Genomic DNA, 16,494 nt, shown 5'->3' on the forward strand with positions numbered 1-16,494 from the left:
CCGCTTGGGCTGGACGGTAGAGCGACGGTTTCGCTTCATGCAGGTCGGCGTTCAATCCCCGACCGCCCAAGTGGTTGGGCACCATTCCTTTCCCCCGTCCCATCCCAAATCCTTATCCTAACCCCTTCTAAGTGTTTTAAAGTCCTAATGACATAGTGATTTATCCTGATAATTGCTTGCCTTGCTTCATACGAGTCAATATAGCCTTACTAAAGATTCTTCATTTAAATATTCTTACCAAATCAGAATCCTGCAATGTTTTGAGATTTACCTTAGTTTGATATTCTTAAGCACACTACTACATTAATAAGAACATTATTCAAACACATCGCGAGACATTGAAATGACCTCACTTAAGCTTCTTGGATAATTAATCAAGATACACATTGAAAATTAAGTATTTATATTAAAGGATATGGATTTTTGAGCCAGCATCTACAATTAATATGCTCCACAATGGCCAAGAAGATCATGAAAACTCACCATCAGATATATTCACTGTCCCTCGATTCTTGGGCATCTGAACCTTATAGGTTGTGGAGTTGTTGAACTTTATGAGTCTGTCTTTATTGACCTGCGGAGATGGTGAGACGTGAGACTGGGAATGGGGAGGAGGGAAGGGACAGAAGTAAGGGGTGGAAGAGGACAACAAATGGGAGGGACCAGTGCTAAGAAGACATGTGACAAGATAAGACATGGGAGGAACATGAAAGGACATTAAAAAATGTTGACACGACGTTCCTTTCATGTCTTATTGACATGGGACAATAAGTCCCATGTCAATAAGATATGGGACAACAGTAAAACAAGTTACAAAGAAAAAGTAAAAATGAGAAATAAACTACAAGATTATTCACAGAAAATGTTGAGTAATAGGAGGGAGAGAGAAGATGTCGGTAGAGGAAAGGCACAGGACATATATGGCAGAGAACATAGACGGGTTCAAGCCCGGGATAGGGAAGGACGCTTGGGCACCAATCATTAACTCTTTAAACGCCTGTTCACTCAGCAGTAGCTGTGGACCTGGTTGTAAACCGAGTGGTGTACCGTGTTCCAGGGGGAAAAAACCTAGTATGGTAATGCTTAAGATGTGTTTTAAGAAGGGAATTTTTGTAAGTCTGCTGACAAGTCAAAAGTCATCTGCTCCTGTACCCACTGTACCCACCTGTATATTAGGGCAGATAGGCAGAAGAGATGCAGTATAGGTAAGAGGCAAGTTTGGGGGAACTACAGCAATATTGGAGCTGATGATGCAGCCTAAAGAATAATGTAGCTAAATAAACCTTTATTTAGAAAATTAATTAGTGATTACTAAATTCTCCAAGTTATTTAAACATGAAATATCATGTTATGTTCATAAATTGTTAATACTAGTTTTATAGCACTGTCACTTTAATTCCATTCATTATATATATATATATATATGGCAGGCAATGAGGAACAATTATTATTCCTAATAAAATGTTCACTCGGATACCGTAGAGCAAGACTGAACAGTTGGCACCAAAGTCTACTAGAGAACAAAAGTAACATACTGTACCTTGTTAAATTCGTCAAAACTTAAGAACCGAATCATTTCTCGTGATGCAAAATTGTCCTCCTTTACATTTCCAGTTTGTCTCTTAAGACGCCGGAATTGCTCACTTGCGCCCTTCGTCTCCTCTTTCATCTCTGGTTTGTCCTCGCCTTTCTTCCCTGGCTTCACTTTTCTTGCCGTGTTCTCATTTATGGTCTCTGAATGTTCTACCTCCTGTGTTGTAGGTCCATTAGCATTTGCAGTTCCGTTGTTGAGTGACGGGTTCTCTATCGATCCTGATAACGGGTCCTCTTCCATTGGTGGAAACACCTCACCTGGGGCGGCTCGTGTCTTCCTTAGAGCGGGTAAGTTAGCGTCCTCTCCAGCGTCTCCTGCTGCTGCTGCGTCAGTGCTTGCATCATAGCTGCCTGAAGCAACTCCACGTGTATCATTGTGGTTGCCCGTAACTGCAATAGTCACACAAGTGCAGATGATTGTTGTAACTTCTACATTATTAATAATATAAACTGAGGACAAGGAGCTGGGATAGTACGGAGGAAAGGAATGGTACCCAAACACTTGGACCACACAGGGATCATAACAAAATGATATGATACATAAAATTAGACGATTGTTATAAAAAAAATCTATAAAATAACAAAATGAGAAGAAAGACTCAACCTGTTATTTCATAAGACAAGGAAGGATCTTGACAACAGATAAAAATAACATTCAAAATGACAAAAAAGACGTATCAGACAATGAAGGAGAATTACAAAAGAAAGAAAAAAGAAAATTAAATGCAGATATATATAATAACATTCATATGCAATAAGGATAAAAAGTCAACTCACTAAGCATAATATACACAAATTTAAGATTGTGAACAAATTTTAAAATGGAATGATAATTAAATATTGGAAAATAACTTAATGTAACTTAGGGCTAAATAAAGTTAGATAAATATACACACATACCAAAAGAATAGGGGTGGTAGGAGAAGAAAATATCAAAGTGTTCAGTGAGGATCCACAAGGTCTTCTCTGAGTACTCTTTATTGTCTTCTCCGAGGCTATGGGTCTCTACACTTGCACCAGAGGTGGTACCCCTTCTAGGTTTTAAAAAAAAAAAAAATAACTATATATATATATATATAATATATATATATATATATATATATATATATATATATATATATATATATATATATATATATATATATATATATATATATATATATATATATATATATGCGAACAAGCCTGAATGGTCCCCAGGACATATGCAACTGAAAACTCACACCCCAGAAGTGACTCGAACCCATACTCCCAGAAGCAACGCATCTGGTATGTACAAGACGCCTTAATCCACTTGACCATCACGACCGGACATAATGAGGTGATAGCCGAGGCTATATGAACCACCCCACCGCCGGCACTCGGATAGTTATCTTGGGCATAGCATTTTACCAAATCACCTCATTCTTTGGGGCACACGTGAGGAACACAAATGCGAACAAGCCTGAATGGTCCCCAGGACATATGCAACTGAAAACTCACACCCCAGAAGTGACTCGAACCCATACTCCCAGAAGCAACGCATCTGGTATGTACAAGACGCCTTAATCCACTTGACCATCACGACCGGACATAATGAGGTGATAGCCGAGGCTATATGAACCACCCCACCGCCGGCACTCGGATAGTTATCTTGGGCATAGCATTTTACCAAATCACCTCATTCTTTGGGGCACACGTGAGGACACGTGTAAAATGCTATGCCCAAGATAACTATCCGAGTGCCGGCGGTGGGGTGGTTCATATAGCCTCGGCTATCACCTCATTATGTCCGGTCGTGATGGTCAAGTGGATTAAGGCGTCTTGTACATACCAGATGCGTTGCTTCTGGGAGTATGGGTTCGAGTCACTTCTGGGGTGTGAGTTTTCAGTTGCATATGTCCTGGGGACCATTCAGGCTTGTTCGCATTTGTGTTCCTCACGTGTGCCCCAAAGAATGAGGTGATTTGGTAAAATGCTATGCCCAAGATAACTATCCGAGTGCCGGCGGTGGGGTGGTTCATATAGCCTCGGCTATCACCTCATTATGTCCGGTCGTGATGGTCAAGTGGATTAAGGCGTCTTGTACATACCAGATGCGTTGCTTCTGGGAGTATGGGTTCGAGTCACTTCTGGGGTGTGAGTTTTCAGTTGCATATGTCCTGGGGACCATTCAGGCTTGTTCGCATTTGTGTTCCTCACGTGTGCCCCAAAGAATGAGGTGATTTGGTAAAATGCTATGCCCAAGATAACTATCCGAGTGCCGGCGGTGGGGTGGTTCATATAGCCTCGGCTATCACCTCATTATGTCCGGTCGTGATGGTCAAGTGGATTAAGGCGTCTTGTACATACCAGATGCGTTGCTTCTGGGAGTATGGGTTCGAGTCACTTCTGGGGTGTGAGTTTTCAGTTGCATATGTCCTGGGGACCATTCAGGCTTGTTCGCATTTGTGTTCCTCACGTGTGCCCCAAAGAATGAGGTGATTTGGTAAAATGCTATGCCCAAGATAACTATCCGAGTGCCGGCGGTGGGGTGGTTCATATAGCCTCGGCTATCACCTCATTATGTCCGGTCGTGATGGTCAAGTGGATTAAGGCGTCTTGTACATACCAGATGCGTTGCTTCTGGGAGTATGGGTTCGAGTCACTTCTGGGGTGTGAGTTTTCAGTTATATATATATATATATATATATATATATATATATATATTAGCTGCTTGTCCCCCGACACAATGAATTGTAATGAAATACGTAGACGGAATGAGTACGTCAATGGTACGATACCTTCATGTGTGGAGGTGGTGCCGCCAGTGGTGGTGTCGCCAGACTGACTGTAGTCTCCGCAGGCTGTAACATGTTTCACACTTTAATTGCAAATAAGAGCAATGACACCCCCCAAATCGACCTGCCACATTACCTAATTTTGCCAAAATATTCCTTAATCCACCATATTACTTCCAAACCCACTAGCCACATGGGGGGGGGGGGGTCTCGGTATTACAGTCTGGTTCATTCTCGACTCTCAATCGGGAATTCCGGGTTCGATTCCCGGGTGGGACAGAAATAGTTGGGCGTTTCCTATCACCAAATGATTGGTGATAGGAAAGTCGATTGTCTTGAGAATCTTGAGAGTCTGGTCAAGCTCTCTTTTGCCAACGATTGACCTTTCACAGCATGCAAAACAGTTGACTAATGTGTGTGTGTGTGTGTGTGTGTGTAAGGAAATGTGCCAAAACGTCTCCATACTGAGTGGGAATCGAACCTGGGACCACACTCACTACTGCACTCTAAAACTTTATATTTTAAAATCAACAATATCATACTTGTTCCGTTACTACCAAATCCACCACCTCACTTCCTAATCCACCTCATTCACACTTGACTCCGCATCACAATCCATATTACACCTCCCCCACCATATTGCACAATCCACCACAATGATAGGACTCACAGTTTTCATTGTAGTCGTCCTCAATTTGGACGATGGGCATCCACTTTGAATCGTTCCTGAGCTGGTCTTTGCTGGGCAGCGGGTTAAGATTACACACAGTCACCGCCGGGAACTCAACCACAATTGCCTCTTCCACCTGTTGGGGAGAGCAAAAGAGAAAGAGAGAGAGAGAGAGGGGGACAGAGAGAGAGGGAGGAGACGACGAGTAAATTTTACTGCTCAGTAAAATGAGGCAGCTGAATCCAAGTCATATGAGGAGATAGCCAAAGCAATTAGTGTCTCTCTAGAGCTATAGTAAAGAGAAATATAAATGAAAACCCTTTATTCTACCCAAATTTGTTTAATGCGAAATAGTTTCTATATAATTATGCAGAGTATAAAAATAGCCAGCTAAAAATAAATTCTGATCATGAGATACACGCTAAAAAAATATACAGTATATACTAACAGCATAAAAACTGGAGTGATAATATTAACAAATTATCAATAATAAACTAAAAAGCACAAAGATACATTTAATTTCAACTTATTTCAAGACAAATTGTAAATTCTAATAAATAAATTCTAATTCTAATTCCTAAATAAATTATTATTATTAAATAAAACAATGGAACTCTTTGTTAACCCATTACAAGCATGTTAACAATATATACTATTTTAGTTCAACAAATTCTTATTACATAAATGTTTGAATTAAAAAATAAAATACAAATATTAACACCATAAACCATAGTTGACTAGAGTGAACAAATATCATACATATATATTAACTAGAGAAAGGAATCTAACACAAGAAGATAGTTAACTAGAGAAAGCCTAGTATCTATCTACTGGAACAATGAATCTTTACCACCGGTGTACCTCTCGCGGCAAACTTACCCCAATGGTGACCTTTTTGGGATAAGTGAGGTACTCTGTGGTGACATTGTAGCACTGGTAGCACCCCCACCCGACCATACAGAGCAGCACCGTCACCCACACCGCCCTACGGCACCACCCTCGGCTCCTGCCCGGCAATATGGAAGGTTAGAGCCAAGCACTATGGGAAGGTGATGCTGTCGAGTACTAATATAGTGGATTAAGGTCATAGTACCCAAGTCAGGAGTAATAACAGTAGGATTAGGTTATAATACAATTAAAGTAATAACACAGTGGGATAATATCATGACTGTAGTTGGTTGAAGGTCATAACTCGGTAGGATAAGATCATAACAGTAGAATATAAGGTCATAACAGAAGATTAACTCAAAAACTCGAATCCTGGTTACTGGCGCTTGAGCACAAGCATATCCGTTCACCACATACATACATTACCAGACCCTACAGTAATTTTCATTAACCAAATACAATTTAAGGTGTGACCATAACACAACAAAGTAAAGCAAGCACAGCAATCAACACGAAATGAGTATTATATGACGATATAATCATACAAAAGATTAAGATCTCACAAGAGCAGCCCGAGGTTACACTAGCTCTGCAGCAGAGCGAGGTTGAAACACTGCATAGCGATCATAATATAGTTATTTCATCATGATATTGGCAGCAGAACAATGTTTCCTCGAACACAAAATAGCAGGTTGGTGGAACTGTATCGAGTAGTGCCTATAATCGTATGTTGGGTAGCAACCATGATAGGCTATGTGAGGCAAGCCTAGTCAACATGCATTTAAATTGACCCTCCCCACAGATGTATGGATTTTAGGTTCAAGACTCACCTGAGAAGTAAATCTGACGATAACAAGTTATTCTATGGTATGTTTACGTTAAGGGTGTCTACTCTTTAAGATCTTACAGGTATAAAGGGAGGATGCCATGGGCAGTGCAGGTGGTCGCGAACTTCCCAACCCTGTCGTGAAGAGTCGACTGCAACTGCCTTTGCAACTTCTCGTGGTGCTTTTGTAGCTCATCCGTCTTAAGCCTGAGAGATGAGAGATTGCAAACATCAACAGACCACCGAGGCCGCTACCAGCTCTGCCAAACCTCACACTCCGTGATTAGTGACTATTAATGAAATTACAAATACCATACCTTGCAATCACGTCTTCTTTAATATTATATAAATCAAATATTATAAAAAAAATAGCTTTCTTACCCACAATCTGGTTAATAATACAGGTACTGACCCCTCCCCATACTGCTTAATGTATTCAACGGTTTATGTACCATTATCTTAATGTATTGTTAACAATGTGTATTACAAACACCTGAAGTACTCTTCCCACTTAGCAGCCTCGGGACCCTCCACCGGCGGTATTACTGGCTTCTCTTCTTCACTATGAGACATAGCTTCTTGGACGTTGTATAAAGTCTCTTGAAGCATCTCTAGGGAAGGCTGTTGGAGAACATTTGCACTGTTGGCGATGCCAGTCGAATCGCCTCCCCGCTCTCTCTTTCGGTGAATTGCACAGAAGACCTTTTTGAAGATATTTATGGGTATGCATGTGGTCTCCAACGAGCTCTCCAATCTGAGGTCTCCAATGTGGTCTTCAGGTGTTTGTGATTAATGGACTACGAGTCATCTCAGAACGAGGTGGGGGAAGGGAAGGAGCGACGCAGCAAGTGTACCGGACGGTGACCCGGAGCGGTGTGGAGTCTGGTGGCTGAGTATAGCCAGTTATTACCTTCCTGCCTTACCCCCCCACCCCAGTCCCATCACCCACGCTCTCATTTATCACACTGCCCCTTTACTCTCTCCTTGCTTTGTCTAGTCTTTCGCTCTAGGTTTTTTGTCTCCATATTATTGTAATAGTATATAATAATAGTTCATTGTCTGGGACAGGCAGCCAATGTATTTAATGTATACATGTTAGGCTTACACCGAGGTTCACTCCAGCCTCGCAAACATTAAAGTTAGGTTGGGTTGGCTGACCTCCACACAAACAGAACTAGCGGCACTACAACTACCTACCAGAACATTAAAGAAACATAGGAGGAGGAATAATTTGTGATGATTCAAAGTCTGCTCTTCAAGCAATCGAAAACTTCTCCTGGAAGATCGACAACAAGAACCTCATACTACTAATTATAAATGACCTAATTGCTGCACAGATTAAAGGGTTTTGAATCTCCTTTGTATGGAAACCATCATACATAAATATAACCCATCATAATGACACAGACATTACAGCCAAATTAGCGTGTAACAAAGATAAAGTTGAATTAAACCTAGGTATCACCATCTTTGCTGTCAAAACTACATTGTTCCAAACACTCGGGTCTGATAGGAGAGAAATTACCGACTTCCAACGACCTAAAAGCATAAGTATAAAAAGCTGTGATTTGTTCAGATCTGAAACCTATATTTATGGGCAGCACAAAACATCCACCAGACTGTGCGACACAGTGGTAGCCAGGATCAGGTTGGGTTACTGTTACCTGTGGCAGGTGGCTACAGGTGACGGATCTCCCAATCCTGAGCACTCTAGATGCAAAACTCTGAGCAGGAAGTGCGGCATAAGCTTGCACACTACACCACCGAATGCCCAGTTATCAGACCTTACAGACCCATTGACATAAGGTACCTGGAGCTTCGCAATTATTTACTCTCGTGTTCTTGAGGATATCCTCATAACGAATTTGCCAGTGCAGGCTACTGAACATATGGCCCCTGTATGACTAACCATCCTGCGTAATGGGGACATTTAGTATCACTGCTACCTTATCCACTCTTGTGTTGATATCCTCATAATGCACCAAGAGTCTGTCAGTACAGACTACTTATAACATGCCTTTGTATAACTAACCATCCTGTGTGATGGGGATTTTAGCACCACGTAGCTAGTTTTGTAGCACATTGTACTCCCCTTCATATGGTCTAGGGTAGCTGCACAAATGCAGATGTACGTAAATGTGTTAATAAAAAGTTAAGGGAGGAAAGGGGAGTTCAGTACAAGGAGTAAAAGGGGGGAGTCCAGTACATCATTTTCTGTCCGTTGTGACGACTCGAGAGGACGGGCTGGACCATAACGAGTGAATTAACGTTCACGGGGTCGATAAGTGTTAAAAGTGGTTAAGCAGTTTTTTCACTTGTAGTAATTTAGTGATAATGACTGCAAGATACGGCCATAAACAGTTTGAAGTATTTCAAATTATAATTTAATAAGAATATTCTTACCAGTTGTTCCAGTTATTCTTGTTCTAGCTGCAAACTATAATATTTTTTTATTTTTTTACTCTCTCACTTGAAGAAATAATTCACAAACGTACGTTATCCTTATGCCTGAAGAGAATCGCCCATCCAGCAAACTCTCCTTTTTTTCATCACTCGCTTGTCTACACGAAGATATATATTTATAGAGGTGGGACATTTACCTGTGGTGATATAGTTGTGTGTCGTCACCTTCTTTGCCTTCATTGTTTAAGCAGCACGTTCTCTTGATTTGCCACCCCGTAAAACATCCAACTTTTTAATCTAACTAGAAAAACGCATGAACCTAAGCAACCCACTTAACATATCTAGTCTAAAACAACTATATAGCACCGGGAAGGAGTCAGGGATAAGGATTTGGGATGGGACGGGGAAAAGGAATGGGGCCCAACCACTTGGACGGTCGGGGAGTGAACGCCGACCTGCATGAAGCGAGACCGTTGCTCTTCAGTCCAGCTCAAGTGGTTAGCATAGCTCAAAATATGTTAATGTATCTTAGAAATGTATATAGGGAAGTCACGTTAATATTTAATATAAATTAAATATTGCCAAAACGTATAAACTTGCTCATTTGAGCCTAAAACCGCTCTAGTGATGTGTTCCCGGTAAAATCCGTTGGATTACGGTCGGGTGATGGTTGCAGTATATTATACTTGCCTCATGCACACAGCAGACAGCCCCGCTCCTGTGCCAGGTAAGTCCACTATGGGCTCACCATAGCCCGTGCTACTTGGAACTTGTTCCGAGTAGCTGAATCTATAACAACAACAGAATAGCCAACATAGACAAAGCACCGCTCCTGTGCCAGGTAAGTCCACTACGGGCTCATCATAGCCCCTGCTACTTGGCCCGCTCCTGTGCCAGGTAAGTTACGGGCTCACCATAGCCCGTGCTACTTGGAACTTGTTCCGAGTTGCTGAATCTATAACAACAGCAGCGCACAGCACTAAAGGTCACAGCTCCGCTCCTGTGCCAGGTAAGTCCACTATGGGCCCACCATAGCCCGTGCTACTTGCAACTTTTGGTTCCCAGTAGCTGAATCTATTTCTTGTCTTCTAAACATGAGCACGCGGCGCCTGCCGGTATTAAAATATTACTTCTAAGTGCCTCCTGGCTCCGCCATCACTAATTTAGATTACCCCCCCCCCCTCCGCCCCAGCCATAGTGACTTTAGTTAACTTGTGTTTGCGTTTGTTTTTCTGCTGCTTTAATGACACTGATCGATGGTTATGGCCATAGTATGTCGTTGTTAATATTATATATTCTCATTACCAACAAATAATATTCAGCAGTTGACGAATGTGAAACATGGGTTAGACAAAATTACAAGGTGTTCAAAAGGTCATATAATTATACACTCACAATTTTGTAGGTCATTAAATGCCATAAATTATACTTTTGGGACAAAGGCGTACATTAACACTTTCGCACCTGTTAAACGAAAGTTATATACATTATATAAGTTACATACCTTATATACCTTATATTCAGGTAACTTTCCTTGCCTGTTAATTATTCAAATTAAACAAAAAAAACAACGAAATTCCCAGCCCATCTGAAAGTGAAAATACTAATAGGAACTGTTCGGCTGAACGCACTAATATGTACTGATGGACCCCAGAAAGTTCAAGTATTTTATTACTGAATTAGTCCAAATGGCATTTAAAAAAAAATGGAAATGTAACCAAAGAATCTAACCAAGCCTGTCCATGCCATCCCAGGCCTATACGTTATCTTATATGCCCTTTATTAAGCCTATGTGCTATACTAGGCCTGATTGTTTAAGCTTGGAATTTAGCCTTTTTTTCAGCCTCTAAAAATAAAAAAAATTGCCCGAAATGCTATGCGTGCTAGTGACTTTACAAGAATGTAAATTGGACTTAATTTCTATGTTCTCTGTTAACCCCCAATGTACCTTCTTGTATATAATTAATAAATAAATAAGTAAATAAATATATATACCAAACATGAATTTTTTGGAGGTCCAACAGTACATATTGGTACGTTCGACCAGTTTCTGAGGATGATTTTTATGAGGCTGGGTTGATGATCGAACAGTTTGTTACTATAAATTAATTTTGATAAGATGCTATTAATACTATAAAAGAGCCTAGTCTTCACAGGATCTTAAACCGTAACCGGTTATAAATGCTCGGTATTCGTTTAGTAGCAATTGCGTTGGTGTTATATCAGAAATTATCAAGAATAGAAATCTTGAACCAAGAAAGTCAGTTATATACCTTATATTCTGCACTATTATGTATAATATAAGAAGTTATTCCCATTTCCTGAAGCCAATTCCATATGCTGATGACAGCTTTCATTACCTCCAATGCTAACCCACTTATTCTAAATGATACGGTGAATACTAAAAAAATAAGTCCATCATGACTTAACAAACTAACCCTTAACATTGACAAAACATTTTACATATTGTCCTGGTAACAAGTACACCAATCAAATTAACATAATTAACAATTCCCAAATAATGCACAGAATACATGGTAAATTTCTTGGTTTTAACATAGACAAGCTGAACTTCTATTGCCATATACAAAAGTGAATACAACAATAGGCATTGTCTAGAAGATCAAGACTTGGCGAGGTAAGTAATAGCACTATTATTTGCTCATCTGTCCACCTCTCGCCTACGGAACCTGTGCCTGCGTGGGGATCTACAACCCAAAATTAACTTGTACCCCCTATCCAACCACTTGGGCTGGACGGTAGAGCGACGGTCTCGCAAAATGCAGGTCGGCGTTCAAAACCCGACTGTCCAAGTGGCTGGGCACCATTCCTTCTCCCCGTCCTATCCCAAATCCGTATCCTGACCCCTTCCAAGTGTTATATGCTTGAAATGGCTTGGCGCTTTCCACTGATATTTCCCACCTTCCTTCAGAGAAACGAGTATATTCGATGTTCCAAGAGTGTGAGACTTGACTAAAGTAGAAACGCATTGCAAATCAAAGGTCCTAAATACGAAGTGACCTTATTAAAAATTTGACTTCTCACGTACAATTTAAAATAGACATTAAGAACTTATTAACTTTATGTAATCAGCTTTCCCTCACCTTTTCCCATCCTGCAAAACCTATGTTTTGCCGTTATTGTGCACATTGTTAATTACTTCATATATACTGTTACTAATTACCTTTTCTAAATGTCACAAACAAGTGTATGTCATTTTCTAAATTTCGTTTACAATGTTAAAATTGGTTATTATGTATTGTTAAAACAAATGCTGATTCTAAATGTCTCGTCTTATTGTCAGTTATTTTAAAACCTTTCAACAATTAATCATTTTTACCGTAACCATTTAATGTTAAGTATTACCTCATATCCTATGTTCATTTTTTCCCAATCATTTTAACGTTATGTTCTTCTTAAAAGCTGTATATCATTTGCCAAATTTCTGAAACAATTCACTTTAGATTACTTCTTGTTTAGCATTAAGTCCTACTTTATGAAACATGTCAACACTATTTTTATTATTTTAAGTTATGCCCGAAAAGCTTTGTGTATTAGTGGCCTTATAAAATAAACACACAAACAATTATTAAACCACTGTATATTATTCTGTATATTTTTTAATAAACATTATTATTATTTGCATTACTGTAACGGGTTGGCTAGTTACCTCATTGCTGTACCCATATATGTTCTATGGAGTTAATAGTTCTGTAATATATGCTATAATTGAGGGCTTAGGCACACGATTAAGGACTTTGAGGGTAATTGTACCTTGCTAATTCAAGTAAATGATTAAATAAAATAAAAAACTTTGTTAACTACCAGAAACAACCGGTTAAGCACAATGGAGAGTAACAGTACAATAGTTAAGCCCCAATAACAACAAATTAATTAAAAATATAATCCATAGGACTCAAACAAAATTAATAGGATAGCCCCTAATTCTTACTAGTGAACTAACACGCATATTTAAGTAGCCTAGCGTTAAGTGGTATTTATGACTCCTTTTTTCAGGTATCTTTCAAGCACAAATTTATTATGGTCATGTCGGAAAAATATCGCTGTTAATATTATATTGCCATTATTCGGTACTAATGTGATACCTTGAAAAACAGGAGTTTGCATCATACAGTATAATTGGCTCCAACAAAGTTTGCCTAATTTATTAAAATGTATACTTGCTTAACCAGTAAATTACATATCGAAGTCAACATGGGATTCGGTATAAAAACTCAAATGCAAGGTATAAATATATTGCTGCCTTTTCATTATAGTATTTTTTTTCTGGTTTAGTATTCACCGACTTCACAGTTCTTAGGTTAAACCCAACAATTTTAAATCAAATATACCCATTACATATGTTTTGTACTAATAGTAAATATAAATCTACAGGTTGAGCGAGATTGGGGAAGGGGGGGAGGGGAATAGAGGGCATTACCACGGATTTGGCACTTTGGCACATGGATTTGCCGAAGGGACCCACGGATTGTCACAGCCTTGGCGCGTACTAGCGGCAAGAGGATGCCCACTCTACATATGGTTGACTGTTTACAATAACTCGAACCAACTCTATCTAAAGTGTGATATCAAGGAGTCTTAGGCATTCCGACTTGTCGTAAAGTATAAACTATTCTATTAACTCAACTTGCCCGAAACGCTGTGCGTATTAGTGGCTTTTGATAATATATGTACTAGCTATATCTATAAATCTAACATTAGGTTTGTAACTCATCTTCTATGTAAGTACTTTTACCTGCATAAACATTTTGATTTTGTTGTTATAATATGATATAACATGGTATAACATGTTATAACATCTGTTGTAACATGCCTAGGCAAGGTTGTGACGAGGCTAGCCAAACTTTAAGTTGAAAGTTGTGCTATTTGTATATATAATTTGATGAGGTATTGTGAAATAGTTAGAAATGTTAAGGTGATATACTGTATGTAAATTTAGCATAATCGAGTATGCAAATGGAAAGAATAGGCTATACTGATAGAAATACACGTGCATAATTAACAGGCTAGCATAGGCTTATGGTTTTCTTGAAGTTCTGTGTTCATGGATTCTAATTCTTATTGCGCAATTGTAGATGGGGGGTACCCAGCAGTGCCCAGGTCAACCCCAGTACCCAGGTCACGCCCCACACCCTCCCTCGTCTCTACAAAATATCCTGAAACTGCCAACAAAACAATTCAGAAAAATTCAGACAACGCCGCGTGACTGCTCAACGCACCCTAACGGGAGGGGAGGGACAGGCAGCCTGTATATATATATTTTCGGCTTATTTTAGGCTTACTTGCAACTGTGTGTTTCCGATAGCTGAAAAATCAGTCATATTCCCCCCCCCTCCCCTAAAGATCCAACTACTGACCCTCCACAGGATGTAAACACACAAGCTAACTCCTGGGTTCATATTTACTGCTAGGTGAACAAAGGCATTAGGCGATAGAAAATGTGCCCAACCATTTCTGTCCCGCCCGGGATTCGAACCAGGAATTCCCGAGTGGGGGTCGAGAACTGACCAAACTACAACCGAGACATACCACACGGCAGTCGGCCAACAGCTGTACTACCTTACACGACACTTAGTTGTTGTTGTTTAAGATTCAGCCACTGGGAACACACAGTTTCAAGTAGCACGGGCTATGGTGAGCCCGTAGTGGTCTTACCTGGCACAGGAGCGGAGCTGTAACTGTATACTTAGCGATTGTGTACCATTCTTACCTTACCGTGTCACTGTAGCCTCGGTCGTCCCCACCCCTCAGGGTACAGGATACAGTGTATCCCTCAGGGTACAGTGTACCGCCGTGTCCAGCTGACAGAGAGTGTTCCCTGCCCACTGTCACATGCAGCTGAAGCAATTTCTTGCAATACAATAATTTCAGCTCCAGCTGCGTCATAAGTGGGTGGAGACTCTTATATAACCTTTATGTAGGTACCAATGAAATCAGTGCTAATGTCCGACTACATGTGCAAAGAGCCAAGTGTATATCTTATAAGCTAAGAAAATTAATTTCAAAGATGTAATGAACTAGCAAAAATGTAAAATGATTAGAACTTATTGAAAAATCAATTAGTATGTCAATTACATGACCCATATACAATACTTGGCTGGGAGAGGGTTCCTTCCTATAACACAAACTCATTTCCCTCACATTTAATTTAAATAATGAAGCGGCGGTCTTGAATCATCGTTTACATTATTAATAAAAAGCCAAAGCGACGCACAGTATCACCATCAAATAACTAAGCAAAATTTTTGTTATTAATAAAGGGATTAATTGTGAGGGCTGGCAGTCGAGCCGTGAGGTCCACCCCGTCTAGGAGGAAGTATTCTTCATTACTGCATCTTCATTCCACGGAACCAAGACGTTGTTACCTTGTAACATGGGTAAATTAAGTGCACCGGCGTCTCCAACAAGCCCGAGGTTGTAATGCTAGTGGCTAGATAGCAGCAGCAGCTGCGATCCCCAGCCTGAAACCACCACCGGGGCCATTTTCCAGGGGGACAAGCCTCGGCTCCACAACAAAGAAATTTCGGTAAGTTGTAGAACAACAAATTTAGAATTATTTTGTTGATTAATGATTTGATTTTGGTTATCTTATCATCTAGTAGAGCAGTTATTATTACATATAATATTATATGTAATAATAACGTTAATTTATATACGAGGAAAAAAATTATTTTGAGAACACAGTTCAATAAAACGGGCGATGTATGAAGAGCCTAGCAATTCAATGTAATTTTTGACGCGTTACAAACTTATTAATGTTATATATACATGTACACATTCTCATACATACATGTACATATATATATACGTATACATATATACATACACATACATATTTAATCACCCACACAAGTACACACATCAATAATCTTTTGTGTCACAAGTGATCAACAAGAGGCTCACAACAGTCACTATACAAGGCACTTTACATCTATAGTAAGTCACACAGTTACTAGTCTTGCTCCACACCCACCCAACTGGGCGGCAGCTTTACAGTCATGTGCAGGCTGTACCTACAGTAAGCAAATTTTGAATACTTCGCTAAGATTTCGGGCAGCACATCATTATGAATGAAGTACTTACACATTTCTTGGACACTATTGATGGTGTCAAGAGCCTGCACAATAAATTGTCATTCATAAACGGGGTTTAGCAGCTGGATTAATGACAATTCAGCCATTATTTATACGGAACATACAGGTTAAATGCTCCTTATAAATAATGGATATTATTTATAGTCGATTGTATATGGCTATTTATTAGAATGGTCGATTGCGTAACTATAAATTCACTGTCAATGACAGTGAATTAACTATCAACTCACTGTCAATGTA

General features: G+C 39.7%; 2 protein-coding genes across 5 annotated transcripts in view; one reads left to right on the forward strand and one right to left on the reverse strand.

The window, feature by feature from the left end:
• The window catches only part of LOC123773082 (uncharacterized), a 32,585-nt gene extending 17,462 nt beyond the window's left edge, over positions 1-15,123 (reverse strand). For all 3 annotated transcript variants that reach the window (XM_069315344.1, XM_069315345.1, XM_069315343.1), the window contains exons 1-7: positions 14,871-15,123; positions 6,818-6,943; positions 5,902-6,028; positions 5,023-5,158; positions 4,356-4,418; positions 1,541-1,983; positions 484-574 (exon numbers count right to left, since the gene is read on the reverse strand). In XM_069315344.1, the coding sequence (XP_069171445.1) occupies positions 484-574; positions 1,541-1,983; positions 4,356-4,418; positions 5,023-5,158; positions 5,902-6,028; positions 6,818-6,943; positions 14,871-15,046 (1,162 nt within the window). In that variant the 5' untranslated portion in view covers positions 15,047-15,123. The remainder of the gene's footprint in view (positions 1-483; positions 575-1,540; positions 1,984-4,355; positions 4,419-5,022; positions 5,159-5,901; positions 6,029-6,817; positions 6,944-14,870) is intronic.
• Positions 15,124-15,554: 431 nt separating this feature from the next.
• LOC123772990 (dual serine/threonine and tyrosine protein kinase) overlaps positions 15,555-16,494 on the forward strand; it is a 108,015-nt gene continuing 107,075 nt past the window's right edge. For both annotated transcript variants that reach the window (XM_069315341.1, XM_069315340.1), the window contains exon 1: positions 15,555-15,686. The gene's annotated coding sequence lies outside the window, so the exon portion shown is untranslated. The remainder of the gene's footprint in view (positions 15,687-16,494) is intronic.

Source organism: Procambarus clarkii, chromosome 81 (genome assembly GCF_040958095.1).
Source record: "Procambarus clarkii isolate CNS0578487 chromosome 81, FALCON_Pclarkii_2.0, whole genome shotgun sequence".
In the NCBI taxonomy this organism is placed as follows: domain Eukaryota; kingdom Metazoa; phylum Arthropoda; class Malacostraca; order Decapoda; family Cambaridae; genus Procambarus; species Procambarus clarkii.